Source organism: Capra hircus, chromosome 29, assembly GCF_001704415.2.
Source record: "Capra hircus breed San Clemente chromosome 29, ASM170441v1, whole genome shotgun sequence".
Classification (NCBI taxonomy): domain Eukaryota; kingdom Metazoa; phylum Chordata; class Mammalia; order Artiodactyla; family Bovidae; genus Capra; species Capra hircus.
This window is the reverse complement of record NC_030836.1, coordinates 9005641-9026480: the sequence shown is the minus strand read 5'-3', so window position 1 is coordinate 9026480 and position 20840 is coordinate 9005641. Positions and strand designations below refer to the sequence as shown.

The following is a 20840-nucleotide window of genomic DNA, read 5'->3' as shown; positions in this document are numbered from 1 at the left end:
ACTTTCATCTCTTATTTGAGTCTGTATATTAAGAAAGCTGGGAGAGTAAGAGCAGTTTATAATGTGGGTTGTGGGCAGCTTAAAAGTTTAAACACTGTTTCTGCACTATACCAATCATGTCATAGGAAAATTTCTCTGGCCTTCACTAAACTAAATTTACTCCCTACACAATGCAAGAAATATCAACTCCCCACATCCACTATAGTAGTATTAAGGTTATAAGACCTCACTGGTATTAATATAAGGTCAAAGCAACAGAGACTGGAGTTAACATTAATGTTTAAATGAGTTCACAATGAAGTATAGATGACTAACAAAACTTATGAGAGGAAAAATTAGCCAAGTAATACAGTAAACATTAATAAATGATATTTGTTGTATAATAACTGTTCCAGAAATACTTATGAAACCTATGCTGTGGCACAAGGTTCTGTGCTAGTTACTAAGGGTATATGTGGCACTAACTCTTTTTTCTGTTAAATTTGGAAATAAATACATGTTAAATGCAGGTCAACCGATTTTCAAAAAGCTGTGTTGGGAAAAATACTTACGATTCCATATCCTATCATGCCTGTTGGTGTAGTAGCAGGATAGGCCATTACAGGGGGGGCCTGACATGGTGAGAGAAAAGACAAACAAGCAAGTGTAACTCACATATGTCAATGGAGTCCAGGTAATTAACAGCTAAAAAGAATTGCTAAGACAGCTGTGATTAAAGGTGATATTTGTGTTCGTTAATAACTGTGTCAAGCTCAATGACAAAAGGTGTCTTAAAATTAGCAGAAAAGCAGAATTATTAGAAAGAAAAAATACCATTTAAACTTAGATGCAACAGTAATCTAAGATTTCAATGTGCTTTTACAGCATTAAAAATATTCAGATTTTTAGAAATACTCAAATCCTGCAACATAACGTCTGTCTCTCCCATAAAGATGTCTGCCCAGAAAAAGCAGCACAGTGAATGTTCCTAGGTGCTTCACTTCTGCAGCAAAGACAAAGCTTAAAGATTTCAAATCAATGAACAATCTGATCTTCCAAAAGACTAGTTTCTAAGGACCTCATTCACTTCTTTCAAATAAGCCCAAAGATTTCAAACCACTATGGAGTATGACTCAAGTTTGTATGTAGAGTATACATATTAGTATTCCAATTTATTCTGTAAATTATTTAAAATATCTTCTGCAAAGCACAAATTCAGAAGAGTAATACATTTTCAAGTCTGTTTATGCCTAAATGTCTAAAAGAACGATCTACCATAAGATGTTTAAGGTCCTTCCTCTTCCCACTTCAATTCATGCTTTGAAATATACGACCTCAGCAAAAATCATTTTAGATATATTTGCTGTCTTAACAACTTCCCTATGTGTTATCTTTTAATAAAAACTTAAGATGAAGACAGGTGAAAGACCAATAACACTGCTAAAACATAAAAAATAAATTATATGGCAATTTGAACATACACATGGAGAAGTTAAATGAAGCGTAACTAAAGTGAATAAAAAAGTTTAGTATTTGAGTGAGCGTGTAGAACTTATTGGTCTCCCCCTACTTAAGAACCAAGAGCTGCAAGAGCAGTGGACAAACTGCCAAGTACAGCAGAAGCCTGTAAGAGTTCATGCAACTGTGATTTCCAACATTACCACAATCACCATTTCCCTTCATTCAGAAGTCATCAAGTGCATAGTGGAAGCACAGATACAAACACAGACGCCCAGCCATCTGGCAGCAAATGGCAGAATATTAAGCAAGAAAAAAAATTTGTATTTCCCATGCTACCGTCATCAGAATCAATTCTACAACAAACCCATGAAATCAGTAGATGCTAGGAAGAATTTTTGGCACATTGAAAATTTGAATGTGAAAACAAGTAATAGCTGGAAGGTTATGAGATTCTGCTACAGCAGTGGTTAATAGCATGCCAATTTATTGCAAAAAAGGCTAGTTTTTGGTCACTTACGTATTGTGGAAAATGCATGCCATTCTGTTTTTCCCAGGGAGAACAATTACATAATGCAATAACACTGGATTAGAACAAGTACTTACACAACAGAAAATACATAGAGAGCATTTTAGTTCACATGTACATTCATTAACTACCTAGAATTCCTTGTATTTCCAGTATCTAATGGAAGAACATCTACACTAAAACACTATCAAGGTTGACAAGGGAAATTTAGTCTTTGGCATCATCACCTTACTTACGTAAGAGTTTAATGATTTCAAGTGTCATTAAAATATAAAACCTATCGGTAGTACGAATAGTGTAAAGTTCAGTGCATACCATAAACAGGGATGCATTGTATAATGAATACCACAGAAAAAGCAGCAAGTAGTTAGAAGAGTTGGTAATGTAACATCATTATATATTTTAATAAAATGTCAATAAATTTGTTTTAAATTTTTAAAAGTTTAAAAACCTTGACAGTGTTTAAAGATTAATAAAAAAGTTAGAAATGTAAAGAAATGTCATAAGCAGCAGTTTACCTAAGTAGTGAATCACATCACCAGCCCTAAATGTTAGTCATTAAAAAGAACCTCTATAAAATACACACATACAAATATTTTCACAACTCCTCAAGAGATGACGCACCTTGCCATATACAACACAGCACCATAGATATGGTTTCTTATCAGCACATTCTAGATGGTTAGATGTCTATTACATTCTAACAGTCAATCTAAGGTCAAGTGTTATTTGCAAATTTCTACTATTTCATATAGATTAATACTAATTTAATACAAAATAAGAAACTAGTCATTGTATTTTTGTATCAGCATTCAGATTTATATCATGGTTCATATGTTATATCAATGTATGATTCACACCTAGAGGTGTGTTACAGTGGGAAAAACATTGGATTCAGAGTCAGAAGGGATGGATTTCAATTTAAATCTGCTTCTGAGCTGCTTTCCACTTGAGGGGAAAAAAAAAATCACTTTACCCCTGCAGTTGGGACAACAGCTGCTCCCAAGAGTGCACTAATTATAGAGTCAGGATAGTGTGTGTGAGACTGTGTGTGTAAAATGTAAACTATTTAAAACATAAGGTTTTATTACTGGTGATGGTAGTGACCACTACCAGGAAAAAAGTTGTTGTTTAGTCACTAAGTCATGTTCAACTCTTTAGAGCCCATCAGGTTTCTCTGTCCATGGGATTTCCCAGGCAAGATTTCCCAGGCAAAAGTGGGTTGCCATTTCCTTCTCCAGGGGAATCTTCCTGACCCAGGGATCAAACCCATTATCTCCTGCACTGGCAGGTCGATTCTTACTGCTGAGCCATCAGGGAAGCCCAGAGGAAAAGCACTGATTTTAAAAGGTGGCTAAATTTTAGTATTATTTTCCACTAATGAAGACTGAGATTAATAAAACTCTCTAGATAATGTCATGGAAAACTTTAATAGCACACTATTTTTAGCTCAGCCCTATATTTAATTTTTACAATTAACCCAAGGAAAACAGCAAAACAGCACAATGCTCTGGAGGAGATTTAATAACAAAAGTGGCTATAACAAGGGTATGAGGGTCTCTAAGAACAGGAAGGACAGAACATGCAAAATGCTGCTTATTAGCCCAAGTTTGCAAGAAAGCATGTTTCAAATTTTTCCACAAAAAGAAATTGGTTTTCTCTGACCGAGGAAGACATATTGGATTGGTAAAACAGTAGCTAACCAAGGGTATGGTACAGCCACAAAACTACTCAGGGACAACCATACCTTATGGTAATTAAAACTATTAGAACTTCTTTAGTATTAGATGCTAACTCATTGGTCCTCCCTGGAAGCTCAGACAGTAAAGAATCTGCCTGCAATGCAGGAGACCCAGGTTTGATCTTTGGGTTGCAAAGATCCCCTGGAGAAGGAAATGGCAACCCTCTCTAGGATTCTTGCCTGGAGAATCTCTTAGACATTAATTATCATACAATTAATTTTCATTATTCATAGATTCTATATTTGCAAATTTGCTACAAACTAAAATTTATTTGTAATCCCCAAATCAATACTTGTGAAGCTTTTTTTCATAGACATGTGCAAAGCAGTGAAAAATCTGTACCGGATACATCCAGTTCTAACAAGAAGATAACCAGAGGATGGAGAACTAGGGAACAATGCGGAATACTTGAAGAAGCTCTGGCTCTGGGGCCAGTTGGCCAGGTCTAGAGTTTCAACTTAGGTACCAATTAGCGGGGTGGTCAACTTAACACCTCTGAAACTCCTTTTCTCTTTTGTAAAATAAAATATCATCTACTAGAATAAATTTATTTAGGATTTAAGATTATAATCTATGTGAGATGTGTGAGTGTGTATACATACACAGCTGAAACTAGCTTTGTTAATACTGTCATCTAATTTTTATAGCCGATTCTCCTTATTTGCTGTACTTAAGGTTCAAAAGACCCTGATGCTGGGAAAGACTGAAGGGAGGAGAAGAAGGGGACAACAGAGGATGAGATGGTTGGATGGTATCACCGACTCAATGGACATGAGTCTGAGTAAACTCCAGGAGTTGGTGATGGACAGGGAGGCCTGGTGTGCTGCAGTCCATGGGGTCGCAAAGAGTCGGACATGACTGAGTGACTGAACTGAACTGAACTGAAGGTTCTTAAAGTCACCAGAACACTGAATTAGTGAACACTGAGCCATTTTTAGGGGAAACACTGTGTGAAATTAGCAACTGATTCAGTGTTAGACAAATAAATAACAGATTTGAAACCAGCAATAGAGAATAATAATTAAGAGCACAGCCTCTGAGGTAACGCTGCCTGAGTTCTAAAAACCCACCCCATCTCTTTTATTTGGGCTTATTACTTAACAATCCTATGTTTCCATTTCCTTATCTATGAAATAGGATAATAATAGTTACTACCATATAAGGTTAATTTGAGGATTACATAAAACAAAACCACATATTATGTTACAATGATGCCTGGCACAAAGTAACTCTTAAGTAAACGTTAGCTACAAAAATGTACCTGGCAAAGAGTGTCAACCCAGCTTCCTTTAGAAGCTGAATGAAAGAAATAAAAATTACTTTTATTTCTTAAATTTTGTAACGACCTTTGCACTTAGGCTTTATCGCTGCTTTAAACACATTTTCATGGTACATATTCACCCAAATTATTCATGTTAGTATATCATGAGATTTTCCAACTCACCATTGTTGCAGCATTCCACGCAGTTGTTGGTGCAACCTTTGGTTGCCAGTTAGATCCTCCAGTTAGCTTCTTTTCACCTGGCTGACTCCAATTTACATCACTTTAAATAAACACAAGTAAGATATAAATGTCTGTAATTATGAAGTTTTTTTACTATAAATTTAGATTGAACAGAGCATTTAAGATGCAGATGACACTTATACACATACTTTCTTGAGATAAAAGCCAAACCAACCTCTAGATGGCACATGGGGGGAAAAATGCAAATTTAACACTCACTTCTTAGTGGTTCCATTTCCAATGCCAAGATCTAGGACAGGAGAAAAAGAAAGCATTTTAAAACTAGACTCATTTTTATAAAACAACTTATTGTAAAGAAGATTCAAGAATTCAAAAAATACTTACTGCCCACAAGGTTGGCTAAGGATGAATCCAAGTCATCAGATACTAACTTGTTAGGTGGGAGTTTGGCAACGGGAAGACTCTGGTTCTGAGAGGCCACTGTTGGTTTGAGAAGTCCACCTAGTTCATCAAAGCCTTAAAGTTACAAACAGATGAAATAGGATTTTGTAAGGAACTTTACAGAGCTACAGCTTTCTAAAGGAGGTCTCTGCCTTTTCTCCTTGTTTGTTTAATGGAAAAATCCTCTAAGAAAATGGGCACTAATAAATGCCCTTAAGTGGAAAAAGGAGAAATCCACCATTTCAAAGTAAATCGATTGAGACGGCTGTACGTACTTTGGCAGAATTCATTTGTCTCACGTCATAACGAAATTACATTAAAGTTAAAGAGAATGAAGAAAGAAGCATTCAAGTAAACTACTCTTATTCCAAAACTGGGATGAGAAGGATGGAATTAATCCTCCCCTTCAGCTGACAAAGTCTTCTGAAGACTCACTCACACTTGAAGAAATATAGGTAAAAAATACATCTCTGAAAAAACACTTCTTTTAAGAAACTGTATTTCATAGACTTTTTAATACTCTTCAAAGTGAAGAATGGAAGGTATATGTAAAACAGTATATTAGAACCAAGTGAAAATAAACCACTAGCTTATCTCTCTTCTTCTGTCTAAAAACCGCCTAAATTAAACCTAAGAAATAGCTAAACTACACTCTGATTGCACAGAATCATGTAGTAAACTAGGACATTGCTGAAAAATAAAATTCCTTCAGGTTCTCTCCTGAAGGGTAAAAGGTAAAACAAATCCAATCAACCAAGCCACCAAACGACTCAATAGCATAACCTAGGAATACTAGAGAATTTGAAAAAGAAAGTCACCAAAAATGGGGGCTTATAAAATATGAACTGGTTTCTATATCCTTTATCCTTCCTCCCAGTAAGACAAACTTGAGAGGAAAAAGTTAAATACATCAAAAATCATTGTAAACCTACCAGTGGACAAAAAAAACATGAATTCCTAGTCCGTACATACTCTTTATAAGCTTGCTTCTTACTTTTGTATAAACACCTATGATAACTATTAATAACTGTATATTATGAAATTAAGAGTATCTCAATGTTTAAATGGTCTGAATTTAATTACTACACTTACCACTCTATGATTAAGAACATAATTTAGTGTCAACTTTATAGGATTTCAATTTTTACAAACTTCAAATTAACAAGATACTAAGTGGAAACCTAGCTCTATAGGTCTATAAAGCTGTCTTAAGACAAATGAACAAGCATACTACAAAATGATTAAAAAAAAAAAAAAAGGCCCTGCACCCATAGCTCTGATATTTAATTATTTCAGCCATTCACTACACAGACTATTTCAATACGTCAAGGTACCACAGGTAATACTTTCTTAGTTTTCAAAAAAGCCAATTTTATTTCAGTAAAAGTAAAAATTATAGTGAGTAAAAAACAGAGCATTCTACACATGGTCACTAGTAATTGAGAACTCTAAGGAAAATCTCTTTTTTCTCTCTCTTAACACCTCGGGGAGAAACAGAATCTTCCCAGATTCAAAACTGCCACTAAGAAAAGAATAAAGGCTAACAGTCGCTTGAAATTTTCTTCCAGTCATTGGGGGAGGAGGACCCACTTCTTTGGCTATCCTAACTCCATCTATTTACACATGGTAAAAGTATCATTATCTGTCCTTACACAGACTCTAAACTAGAACACTAGAGTAAAGGTAATAAAGTAATTTTTTCTTACCCCCAGAATCTACAGTAATGTTGGTAGATTTATTTCCAAACACAGATTCAAAGTCAACATTAAGGCCAGCTGAAGGATGCGGCTGTGCAACTGGAGAAGGAGTGAACCCTAAGAGAAACCGAAATGGAAGCAGCTCAATCTTTAATGACTCTCCATTTATAGATATCTAACAATGATGAGAATAGAGTGGAAAAAGCCCTGAATTCCCACAACAAAGCACAAAGCCAACCCTTCAAGCAAAATGTTTCCTAGACTACCACATCTCCTTGTAGTGATTACATTTTCCAAAACAAAATCACCTCACTAAGGAAATAAAAAAGTAAGTAAAGTTGAATTACTAGTTTGTTTCATTACAAGATAACATTTTTGCTTATTTTTTACCTTAAATTTTTATGCTAACGATCTTTAAAAAAACCAGACACATCTAAAATTCTAGGATCTTGTACGAAACCAAAATTTAAAGGATCATCTGGGAGTAAGAATTTTGTGGTGTTAAAAAAAATAACTTAGTATCCCGAAAAGTCTTTCTCCCTCTGCCTACTCACCTTCCATATTTCTCGCCTTTCTTCCTTCAATGGTTAATCAAAAGCTATACAGTTTAAGTTCACTTGTGAAGGAAGAGGATTCTTAAAAGTTATAACTCACTAATCCTTATGAATCCCTTGTGTCCAGATGTTTTTTGAATATTAAAAAAAAAGGACTATTTTCAACCATCTTCTAAGTTGAACTTTACTTCCCAAAGTGGGGCTGCCACATATATAATCAAATATACTGATTTAACTATCTACACTGAAACACAAGAACATAAAGGGAAAATTTATTCTCTCCTGTCAATGTTATGCTGATGCTAGCGGCATTCAGCCAAGACATCCAGTTTATACAGAAACCAGGTAATGCTGAGGTAAATATGAGATTTTCAGTTGTGTGAAGTTTTATTTTTGTGAAGTGAGGTTCTGAATTTCTATAGCCTAACTAGAAGAATTAAAACCATCTAAAAAAAAAAAAAAAAAAAAAAAAAAAATAAAATAAAATAAAACCATCTAGACCTATTAGGGCTGTCACATGACTTGAGGAGCTTTCAATCACTGAGTCTATATTCAAGTAGAGAACAGCCTAGCAAGGATCACAAAGAAAGAATTCTTTCACTTGTGGAAGGCTGGAATAAATGGCTATAATAAATTCCTTCCTTGTGGAAGGAATTCTCTTCCATCTCTAAATTTTATAAACTCATAATGTTAAAAAGTTTTAAATATCTGATATTAGAAGATTAATAACTATATTTGAGAGAAATTAAACTTTTGAGCCCTAAACATAGACCCTTTCTTCCTGTCCCATTTTTCTGCTAAAGGCAATTTCAATCTGTAAGAATCTCACACTGAACTCTTAATGTACATGACCAGGATTTAAGGAAGTATAATAATGCTGTACTAAAAGACTGATCTTAAAGAAAAAGGAAAAATTAGGACAAGATTTGGTGACAAGTTCAAGAAGGTCCTCAAAGTCAGAGAAGCCAGAAAGGACTTTTTATTAACAGTGATTCACACAAGCTGGTATACATCAATAATACTACTGAAAAAGTAGCATTTTACATCTGAGTATCAATATTCTGTAGAGGCAAAGATTTTTAATTGTACAAGTTTGATCTTACCCCACAGTCATTTAGCCCTTAAAATACTCTTAACTCAGACACTGGCCATACAATGAGAATACAACATTATCAAAATATAATTACATATACTGATTTAACAGTTCTCTGAAGTATACAAACTGTTTAAGAAATATACCACAGGCTTGCGAGTTCTTCTCAAAGCTCCTTACAAAAGGAACAGATGTATCTACTCAAGAAAAACAAAAATCTATCATGCTTTATAATTACATCCCCATGCTACACCATTACAGTGTAAGAAGCTTACAGTGTTCTTTAAATCCTAGAAACAATGTCTGAGCTATGGTATCATTTAATAAGAAAACAAAGGGAACAATAATTTGTAACTAGGACAGTATATCAAATTTCTATTTTCCTCTGATATCCTGTCTCAAATTCTTTCTAGAATTTTGTTGATATTCAGAGATGAGCCTATCCTTCATAATAATACAAAAACAACTTCATTACTTTCTGTAAAGAGAGGAGCCATCTCCTGAGGTCCCGAGGGGCACCAATCTGTGAAATTATGATGTTACTGCCTGGGTAGAACAGCATTTAACACTCCGAACTCCCAATGCAGGGGGCCAGGGTTTGATCCCTGGTCAGGGAACTAAATCCTACATGCTGCAATTAATTTTTTTTATATGAAAATAAAATGCATTTCTTGTAAAACATAAATAAATAAAAGAGTTGAAAAGATACGAAGTAATCCAGAGCTAGTACCTCAAATTTTAACAGCTTTGACTAGTAGAGGAAAAAAGTAAAAGGGAAATTCTTAATAAATTATAATAGCTGATTAGACTGTCAACCTTTAATTTTTAAGAGTGACTTAAAGCAAAGTTATAAAATATCACCACTTCAAAAGAGAAGATTTAGGGATTCCCAGCAAAAGATGAATAGCTTCACCAAGTTAAGGTTAACTTGATGAAAACTGAATTTGCCTATCTCTTTCATTTCACAAAACCCAGTGAAAAGTCTTGTCACTGGCCACTTCATAGATTAACACTTATTAATATTGCACTGTAGGAACAATTTCAAGAGCTGACTGAAAGGTACAAGATGAACAAGTGTTGGGGACAGAAAGGCATTCCAAACACCTCTGAGAAAAACTGGCTGGGTTGTTAAAGATTTTGGTGGTAGTTTGGTAATAAACAGGCCTCATACTTTTTTGAGAAAATAACTCTACTATTTATTAAACCAAGTGTTTTTGTTTCTTACCAACTCATTTTAAGGAAAACAACAAAACGAAATACCTCTTGCATAAACAAACTAATAAATTTTAGAGATTATTGTTACCTACCTCCAAATAAACCAGCTACAGTAGAAGGCTCATGGCACATAAAGGTAGTATTACGATAAGCTTGAGTGCCACAAAAAGTATCTGACAAGGCATATAAGGGAGGAAAAGAAAGGATAGGAAAAAGAGAGAAAAGTGAGAAAGTGAGGAGGAACAGCTAAGAGTGGAATGGAATAATTAAAAGCAAAAACAGGAACAAAACCAAAAGAGAAAACAGAGGAGTCCAAGCCCTTGGTGTTCTTTAATTTACAACTTACTAAAAATAACCACTTAAGGCTCCATTATGAGTACTATATTTAAAACATATATAAATAATATTCACAACAAATTTTAAAAAATAACCAACATTTCATATCTTTAGATGAAAAAACATGAACCAGCTGGCTTGTTAGCCAATACTAACATGTCTTCTAATGTCTTCTTCTGCAGATGAGGAAGGAGGCCTCAAACAGTCACAAACATGGCATGGCTAGGACCACGACCCACTCGCCTGACTTACACATCCCAGTATCGTTAGGGCTGTAATGAGGGCAAGCCACAAACTACACTGAGAACTATATCAAGTCAAGGTCCTCCTCTGAAAGATCTGGAAGGTAGCTACATATCTAGCTCTCTGATTTTTTTCTGGTCATGCTTAACTCTATAGAGCAGGAGTTGGCAAACTACAGCCTGTGGCCTATTTTTATATGGCATGAGAGCTAAAAATGGTTTTACATGTTGAAAGGGTTTAAAAAAAAAAAAAAGAAAAGATGATGACTCAGAGATTTTATGCATCATATAAAAGCCTACAGTATTTATTACCTGGCTCCTTACACTAAGTTTCCTGATCACTATTCTAGAGCAGCATGATCCAACAGAGCTTTCTAGTAACAGAAATGCTTTATAAATCTGCACACTATGCAGATATGTGCATACGGTACATTAGGGTAGCCACTGTGCCACTGAAGAGTGGAACTGTGGCTAGTACAAGTGAGAAAGAAAAATGTTAATTGTAATTTAACACTTAATTTTAATAAACCAAGCCTTAAAGGATGACATGAGGCTAGTGGCTAATTAGATGATGCAGTATAAGGAATGACACACCTTGGGTGGTCCTTTCATGCTCTTACTACTGAGTAAGAAACTACTGGATACACAACTCTACTTCTTAGGAACTTTCAACTTCCACTGAAAGACTTACTAAAAGGCCTCTTCTATGACAGGCATCAACAAACTATAGCTGCTTGTCTTTGTAAATAAAGTTTTACTGGAACACAGCCAAGCTCATGCGTTTGTGTCTTGTTTATAGCTGTTTCATGCTATGTCAAGGTTCAGTAGCTGTGAAAAAGACTGTGTGGCTCACAAGCCGAAAATATTTACAATCTAACAACCTTTTAAGAGAAAGTTTGCTGACCCCTACTCTAGATTATTGCCTAATTGGTTGATATCAGTGGGTTTTAATCTCCTCCTCTGCACTTTCAGAAAAAAAAAAGTATTTAAAAATTAGTTTTAGAAAGAAAGAGTATTTAACAATACTCTGTAACAATACAAAGATAAAGTGTTTAACAGTAAGTTAAGTCCCCTGTGTCTTCAGGGGACACAGATGTGACATCTTGAAGCCCATGCACTGCTCTGACTTAAAAGATGGAAATATACAGCCCGAATCAAAGTCATATCTGCTTCATATTCTCAAACTAAGGGAACAGACTAAAAAAGATACAGTCATATTTACTAAATACATACCATGCATAGTCAGTAAATATGAAGAAAAGATACAACCTGTAAAAGACTATCAACAGAACACTCCGAAGATAACTCTTGCTACCGCTTATTACCAAGCAAAAAGGTACCATCTGACATATTTCTAAGAGTAACAAAATGTATAATTTAGTTTCAACTGCTTTTAATCTAATTTTTAAATGTATTACAATATAATAAAGGAATTACAGCCACCAAATACTACACTTTAGAACGATTAGACTAATTATGTAATTAGAGCACCTGCCTTGAAACTTTCTCAAATCTCCAACTACTGCTTTCCAGTCACTTTCCCCTCTTCTCTCTCAGATATAGCTAACACAATATTCAGAATGTGGCCACCTGCTCTATCTAGGGTACACAGATGACTTTATGCACGATGCTTCAATCAAAGACTTACATTTGTGTCACCTTACGCTGGCTGTATCTCTGAACTGAATAAAAGCATGTTCATCATCTTTTAAGGGGTGTTAGCATCATTTTAGCAGGATTCAAAAACATTTATTTCAGTTTAGCATATATTTAAAAACGTATTCTTCCTAGTATAACTTTGGAATGAAATTTTGCTTTCTTCAAAAGATTTTTATATTACAATTAAAGCTATTCAGTCAAGTTGCTTTTCATTTCCTATTTTTCATTTACCTCCAGGCTAACAATGAATTGAGACCCTTAAGATTAGACACAGGGTATGTACAGGTTTTAGACAATATAAAATTATACCATTATTTGAAATTAAAAAGGGGAAAAAAGATTAAGAAAGCTACTAAGGGTGATAATCACCCTCTCTCTCAAACAGAAAGGGAAAAATATAAGCACACATAAACACGTAAGTTCAAGAGACGTCACTCTTCAACCAACTCTAGTAACCAACTCTGAACTAATGAGCAGGATGTAGCATGTGATGCTACAGTATGACAGAGAACAAAACCAAACTCAGTTTCAAAGGAAATTTTCCTTCCTGAAAACTTGCATCAAATAAAATCAGGGATACTAGTGTAAAAAAAACCTCACTACACTATTGCTAGTTTATTTTAAAGTTTGTTATTAAAATCCAAAGTAATTATTGCAGTGCTTTAAAAATAATGGATACGTTAAAAAATACTTAGGCAGTATAAACATTAATTGGAAAGAAAGGTTAAATGGTACTTTACCAACAAACATTTCATGAGTAGGTGTCCTAGTAGTAAAAGTGGATACATCTGAAGAGATAGGAAGGTGAACATCACCACTACTTTTTGTGAGGAAAGGATTTAAGCTTGGAATGGCATCATCAACAGCATCTACAGTAGCAGAGAAAGGATCTGTGCAGTCCAAGTGCATTACAGCAAAATGAAGAAAGGAAGTAAATTAATTAGTATTGTAATTAGTCAAAAGAGGCAAAGTGAAAAGTAGTAGCTATTATCATTATTAATCCAAATGCAAATGATCAAATCTAATCACCAAGATGGAAGAAATGCATTTAACATATTTTAAAATGAACCCTCAGAAAAAAAATACTTTTGTGTCCATAACAAGAGCAGCATACTAAGGATGGATCTGCTCTACAACATCAGAAAGACAACGGTCAGGTAGTTTAAAAAGAGAATAACAACAAAATGTTTCTACAGATGAGCCATCTCACCTGAACCATGTTCCCCACCCAAGATGGGAGTGTATTGGCTCTGGCGGCATAGCTATGCATACTTAAATAACTCATATGAATATGGAGTAAGTAATATTTCAAAAAGCCAAAAGGGGTTAGGAGTTTCTAACATGTCCATATAACTCTTGTACAGCTTCAGATGTAGGAAACAAAATAATAAAGATGAAGCAAATGTCTAATGATGGAAAAAGAAATTTTGGAAAAATTAAGAACAGAGACAAAAGACTGGCCATGTAGTAGACTGGGATTAGCTTTGAAGGCCTGGCTGGAAGTTTTAGAGCCTAAATGATTTGGCAGGAATAACAAATGTACTATCCCCTAGTAGAATGTATCAAATACATACTATCATCAAGTCCTACAATTGAAGTTATTTTAGAATCATTATTTACTCTATCTATTCCTCATTCAAGATAACTAACATTGTAATGACTGAAAGCCATTCATCATTCCTTAAGTATGGGGAGAAGCAAAAATAAACTCTCATAATTTTCTAGCACAACTAAAAATGAAAGGTACTCCCGTAGTCCAACCAGTAGCCTATTTCTGTGTATTCTAGTCTGTGGTCCTAACTTAAGAATACAGTATTCAGCACTATTAATCTACTCTAAGGTTGTAAGGGAGAACAATAAGGAGGCAATGGCCAAAGAAACAGCTTCTGCATTTCAATACAGGCACATTTTATCCTTAAAGTCAATAAACTGAAAGTTAGTGTTCTGCAAATCCTGCAACTGTAACTTCAAAAAGAAAAACATCAAAATAAAATCGAGGTCACTGTATTAAGTCTTACAAACATATCAAAACTCACTGATACACTATTAACTCAAATGATCATGAACATCTTTCCCATCCCTCCAACTCCTCAATAAATGGAAAATGGGGGGAAAGAATCGGAAAAAAAAAAATTCAGAAACAAAAAGTAGAAAAGAGTCAGAAATAAGATTCACTTTTTGTACTAAAATACAAATGCGATGATGACCACTCTAACTCCTTCTTGTATAAGAAAGGAGCTGCATTAAGTTTAGAGTTGATCAGTTTGGTTGAAAGTATTAATACTACTCTGAAATATCTGATAGTGGCATAGAGCTTTTAAAGTACATTATACTTTGCTGGACAAGTAAGTAACACAAAAACTCTATCTAGTTATCCATGCAGAAGCAACCATGAGAGAAGTCATTCAAAAAGAGTATACACATTTCTACAACAGATTCATTAGGTTTTTGAGAAAAGACATGTTTGGAAAAAGTTACTCGTTATCTGCTCCTCTGTTGACTGATACTTTTTACCTAAGCACTTAATATCAATCATTTCCTATTATATGAAATATCCTATAGAGTATGCAGAAAAATGTAAGTGCATCTGTATATTTAGATCAATCAGACAATAAGAAAAAACAGCTTTTAATCTACCTTGACAAAACATTTCTACTATGGTATAGTGGATATCATCATTTACATTTAATTATACCATAAAAATTAATTCAAATTCATTACAGATAAAAAAATAGTAATAATATTCCAGTTATTCCAACTTAAACTTTATCAGCCTGGCAACTCTAAAATTCTGTATATTTTAATTAAATGCTTTTTTCTATTATCATTATTCACTTGAAAGTTTAATTTTATGTAGAAAAATAATCCAAAAAGTTAAAGATTAAAATAGTACCAGTCATTTTTCTAGTCTTGAGATAAGTATCTGACATCTACATTTGCACACAGAAAATTGAGTGTTTTCATGATGTATTTTTAATGAGTGTTTTCATAATGTGTGTTTTATGCCAGCTCAGAAAGAAATTAAACTTAAGAATGGGTCATTCTTTTTTGCCTGAAATAAATTTTGAAATCTTGCTTAAAATATACAACAGTGTACTAAGCTGAAAATAATGTGTATCTCTAGATTTGCTGTAACTCAAAGTTTTTAAGGTGGTAAAAACTGAAATCTCAGCTATTAGTATTCAATAGCAATTGCGTGTTCGACTCCAGACCATTTCTTGAAAAACCAAAGGCTCGTTAATAATGGAATGAAAGAAACAAGCGAGCTTGTATTCTCTTCAATGTTCATTTAAAGGTATATTCTTACTTACATACCTCTCATATAAATAGGCAAACCTTACTTCCTCTTAACTGTTTACTACTACCCTAGCTGTGAGTGGAAATGCACACCATCTCTGTGGTGCCTATGATAAGAACTAAATTAAATACCAAATCTGTTGCTGATATTCATTTTCAGCAAATGAGAGCAATAAAAACATTAAATAATATTTTAGAATTATAAAAAAAATCTAATCTTTGTTTTGTCACATGCTATAAAAGCATGATACAAAATGCTACATATTTCAAATGTTCAGGTAAATGGTTAACTTCAAAAAGCACCTTCTGGAATTTACTGTTATGATCAAAGCTTTATATAAAAGACTTATTATCTTAGTAACTTTAATTTTAAAAATAAAGGAAAATATCTTAACCTGAATGTCATGGTTATGAACAATACAATGATTAAGTATTAAGAGTTCTTGGCTTAAAATACTCTTCGGCTATCTCTTTATGCATAAGTCAAAACTTTGCAGTTATTGCCAACACAGAAGCCAAATATAAGGTAAAGTTTCATTTTTCTTAAATTGAGGGGCTTATAGTAAGATCACCATGCTTTCCTCATATATAACTGTAAGCTTTTGGAAAAACAGTAGTCAATTGCTACTGCCTCTGCTCCCAACTATACCTTATAGTATAGTATAGTATAGTATAGTATAGTATAGTAATACTCCCAACTATACCGTATAGTATAGTATAGTATAGTAATACTTTTTTTTCAAAACAATTTTTACAGTGCCACATTTAGATAGCAAGCCTAATGTTAAAATATGGGAGAAATTTTGACGAAAACAGTACATAAACCAAAATAACCTAAAATAGAAAAGTACAACATAATTAAATGTACTCCAACATTCTATACACAAACTGCTATCAGATAATTCTTCTAACAGACTATAAAACAATTTTTACATACTGAAATTACTTAAAATTATTCTCCCACAGTAATAGTCTATCTGCTTTCATATGTGAGCTCAATGATTCCAAACAGAAACTTTGATTTGTCATTGTTACAATTGTATATGGTATCCAGATAAAACTAACACCCAGTTCAGTTTCACTAAAACGTTATATTAGTTCTACTAAGTCTTCTGTAAAAGTTTTCATCTCTCCAGTAATACAACTTTTTAGCCTTAATTTCAGAAAACTATAGTTTGCTTCTTTAAAGGTAAGCAAATTAAAACTGCTTGAATGGTCCTGTTAATCCTATTAATAAGCAATTCACAATAAGCAGAAAATAAGCATGCAAATTTTGCCAGATTAAAAATCCTAAAATTGTAATTATCATTAGGCTATTAAGAAATTCGTTTCTCTTAACCCTAATATGCTGTCTACAGATCATTTAAATAATTCTGAAAAATTCACTGACTTTGAACTAGCTTACTACTTTTAGAAATTACTCCTAGATCTTAAGATTTAGCTCAATTAGTTTTTAAAATAAAGTGATAGCTCACAAAATTCGTCTAAAAACCTAGTATTTTAGTGTTTTACTATTCCTTTTCCCTATCCTGTCTTGAACCAGAAATAATCTGCCCCCTAAAAGGAAAACATCTACTGACTCAAAAAGCATTTACAAAGTACCTGCTATATACCAAGAAATGTTCAATCCATTAGGGATATATCACTCAACAAAATATTTTAGAGCTCCTATTCACATAGTTTATGTTCCATTATATAAAACTGGGTCTTAAGAAATAACTATTTAAAAAACCCCAAAAGTTATTAACTCAAATTATTAAAATAAAGGAAAAAAGTCTAATATATCATAAAACTCCACTAGAACAATGAATCCCTGCTCTGAGAGGTAAGCCACTCAAGTTAGATTTTACATGTGAGCCAGCACGAAGTTTAAGGTAGTTTGCCATTCTCTAACAGTTTTCTTGACAATGTCCTTTCTCAGAATATCTTCCCCTCTCATAAAATTTTTTGACTGTTTGTAAAATAATATTTATATAAATACAAACAGAAGTACCAAAACCAAAGGAAATGATTTGAAAACATACTAAATGTCTAACTTAAAAACTGACATGGCTCGCTCTTCAAAAATGCTGGGTCATGAACATAATATGTTCACCTTAAGGTCGAAGAACTACTCAAGGGCAGCAAACTTTCCTGTTGGTACTAGGGGAAAATTCTTTGAATACCAAAATCTGAATTAAATGAACATTTTAAATATAAGTAGCAAAAGTTTGTCATGACAAGTAGTGCACTGCCTGATACTACTTTCTGAACTTAATTAGAACTTCAATAGATGAGTTTTCCCCTCTGCAAGTAAATTTTTTTTTTCTATACCAAAAGTAAAATACCCATTATGTATTTCTGGGTAACAGAACAGAAATTCAACATTGAAAGAATAATTTCACACTTAAACATATTTGGTCCTTCTTCATCTGCATTAAATCTCATTTCATAATTTAACTGAACATATATTCCAAAACTGTATTTATTAATAAATGAAAATGTCTTCAAGGGGCAAAACAACTTCACTGTCACATTAATATATCTCAAGTTCTCATGTGTCAAGTGAAAGCAAGTAAATCCCACAAAATGGGGAAGGGAGATGCCTATACAACATACAAAGTAGATGCATTAATGCTTACCTCCCCATGTACTCGCTACCTGAGAAGCAGTTGACATTGAAAGTACTGATGGGTGAAAAGTTGGCTGCTGCAAATCAAGCAGATCATTTGGTAGCTTTGATGTGCTAGAAAGATATTTTGAAAATACGATTTATTTATTAGACTTTGCTGTATTAGTCACTCCTCTCACCCATTCCAGTAAATAAAAACATTTTTTTTAAATGAGAAAGAAGTCCCAATAATATAAATCTCAAAAGGAAGAACAGTTTTAGCAAGAAAGAGTTGCATGTCCCTTGTATAACAGCATATTTCAAAGGAGATCTAGAAAATGATTCAAGTACCATATCTTAAGTTTAGAGAGGATTCAAGTAATAATAGCCATTTTGGAAAGAATCAAGGTCTTGCTCAGGAAAAAATTAGTCTCTTTATTGAAAAGAACCTAGTACCTAAACAACATAATTCCAAATTATGAAATACATGACAAATTAGTTTTTCTAAGAAATGTGTTTTTTAATATTTAAAACTCCAATTACATTTTTAATTCCAAAACTCCAACAAAATAAAATACCTATTAATATTACCTCTATTGCTTCAAATATCAAGCATATCAGTAATACAGGGAAAAAATTAAACATGCATATATGATATAAACTTGTAACAGAGCCACCCCCTTACACAATACAACTTACATATATCTTACCATGAGACTTTTACATGATTAAGAAACAAATAAGATTCCAGTTTCTAAGAATTGAGGCATTATTTGTACCTCAGCATAGTTTAACTTACACTTATTCATAGTTTAACTTACACTTATTCAAAAATAAAAAGTTTTGAAGATGTATCTTTTAGATGTAAAATATAGTGTTATAAGTAAATAAAAATACAAATGTATTTAGTGCTTTGGGGAAAAATATAGACTATGCAGTAAGTGTTACATAATAGGCTGTAAGATTTGTCCTTAATCACTATTAAAAAGGTGAAAATGTTTAATGTATTAAGTGAAATAAAAATATTAGATCTTTATCAATTGATTTGTTTTATCCTCAAATATTTAACATTCTTTTCTATTTACCCGCATCCTCTTACCCTGCTTAGACAGGCTTCTTTCTAAGACCCCTAAGACAAAAACTTAACACTTAATGGGTCTGATGTTATTGGGGATTAAGAAGAGTATTATACAAAAATCAAAACAAACAAAAAGACAAAACTGAAAGAAAGAAAAACACGTAACTAAATACAACATCTACTAAGACTTTTGGGAGCAGGCAGCAGTTAAGTTACACTGAACTCTGACAGGAGTAGGTAAGTTGAAGGGAAGATCGTTTAAGGATAAGTTAATAAACAGCAACAACAAAATCAAAGAAAAACAAGCAAGCATCACTCTCCATGTGGCATTTACCATGCAATAAGCACCATGTCCATGGTATTAAACCAGTCAATCCTAACTAAAGAAAATCAACCCTTAATATTCATTGAAAGGACTGATGCTGAAACTCCCAATACTTTGTCCACCTGACGCGAAGAGCCTGATGTTGGGAAAGACTGGAGGCAGGAAGAGAAGAGGACAACAAAGGATGAGATGGTTGGATGGCATCGCTGACTCAATGGACGTGAGTCTGAACAAATTTCAGGTGACAGCAAAGGAAAGGGAAGCCTGGCATACTATAGCACATGTGGTTGCAAAGAGTCGGATATGACTCAGCAAATGAACAAGCAGTACCGTGTTAAACCCTATATTAGTGATCCTACAACCCTGACAGATATGAAAATTCTTGGTCCTTACCCTACAGCTACTGAACCAGAAACTCTAGAGGTGGGGCTCATAAATCTGTGATTCTGATGGTGGCTAAGACTGAGAACCATAATCTGTACATTATCTTGTCTGGAAACTGAGATTTAAAAAATAAAACAAACCAGGATTCTTATACTCTAAATCACTTTAAGGTAAAACACAGGAGGGATTTTTAAAAAGCCAGTTATTCTAATTTGCCTGGAATTAAAATATTTCTATTGTTAAGTAGCTTAAACTAGGCAACAGGATTACTGAAGTTGGGTTGATAGGGTTCAATTACCACAGAAATCTGGCAACTAACTCTTACTGTGTTTCAAGTTACCTAAGGGACTAGAAGTGAAAAACTTTATAAGTATCTAATGAAAGGATATTCTGAAATTACATATCATACGTACATATCCAAGAGTTATACACAAGGTCTTGAACCATTAGAAACTTCACAAATGTGTATAACTAATAGTTAACTTTTATATTTTTACAATGGAACATTTGCCCAGAGAAAAACCACCACCCTCTAACTGGTATAAATTTATCATTTAGCCATCTTCCATTTTTAAAATATTCAACATATAAACTCTTATCACTTTGTATTTAGCTATTATTCACTACCACCGTTTATTACTACCTTCTTTGAGTGAATTCATGATTATGAAAATCTGGTATCAAATTAAACCTGAAAAGCTCTGCACAATTGATATATCTTTATACCTAGGCATTCAAAGGTAAGCGCAGCATTCC

At 33.6% G+C, this 20840-nt stretch overlaps 1 protein-coding gene across 17 annotated transcripts in view; it reads right to left on the bottom strand.

The window, feature by feature from the left end:
- PICALM (phosphatidylinositol binding clathrin assembly protein) overlaps positions 1-20840 on the bottom strand; it is a 97313-nt gene that overhangs the window by 16855 nt on the left and 59618 nt on the right. For 2 of the 17 annotated variants that reach the window (XM_018043099.1, XM_018043103.1), the window contains exons 12-20: positions 18329-18432; positions 13151-13300; positions 10266-10346; positions 7321-7428; positions 5558-5689; positions 5432-5462; positions 5153-5252; positions 1958-1981; positions 552-611 (exon numbers count right to left, since the gene is read on the bottom strand). In XM_018043099.1, the coding sequence (XP_017898588.1) occupies positions 552-611; positions 1958-1981; positions 5153-5252; positions 5432-5462; positions 5558-5689; positions 7321-7428; positions 10266-10346; positions 13151-13300; positions 18329-18432 (790 nt within the window). The remainder of the gene's footprint in view (positions 1-551; positions 612-1957; positions 1982-5152; positions 5253-5431; positions 5463-5557; positions 5690-7320; positions 7429-10265; positions 10347-13150; positions 13301-18328; positions 18433-20840) is intronic. The other 15 variants (XM_018043102.1, XM_018043106.1, XM_018043104.1 and 12 more) reach the window with 10 other exon arrangements.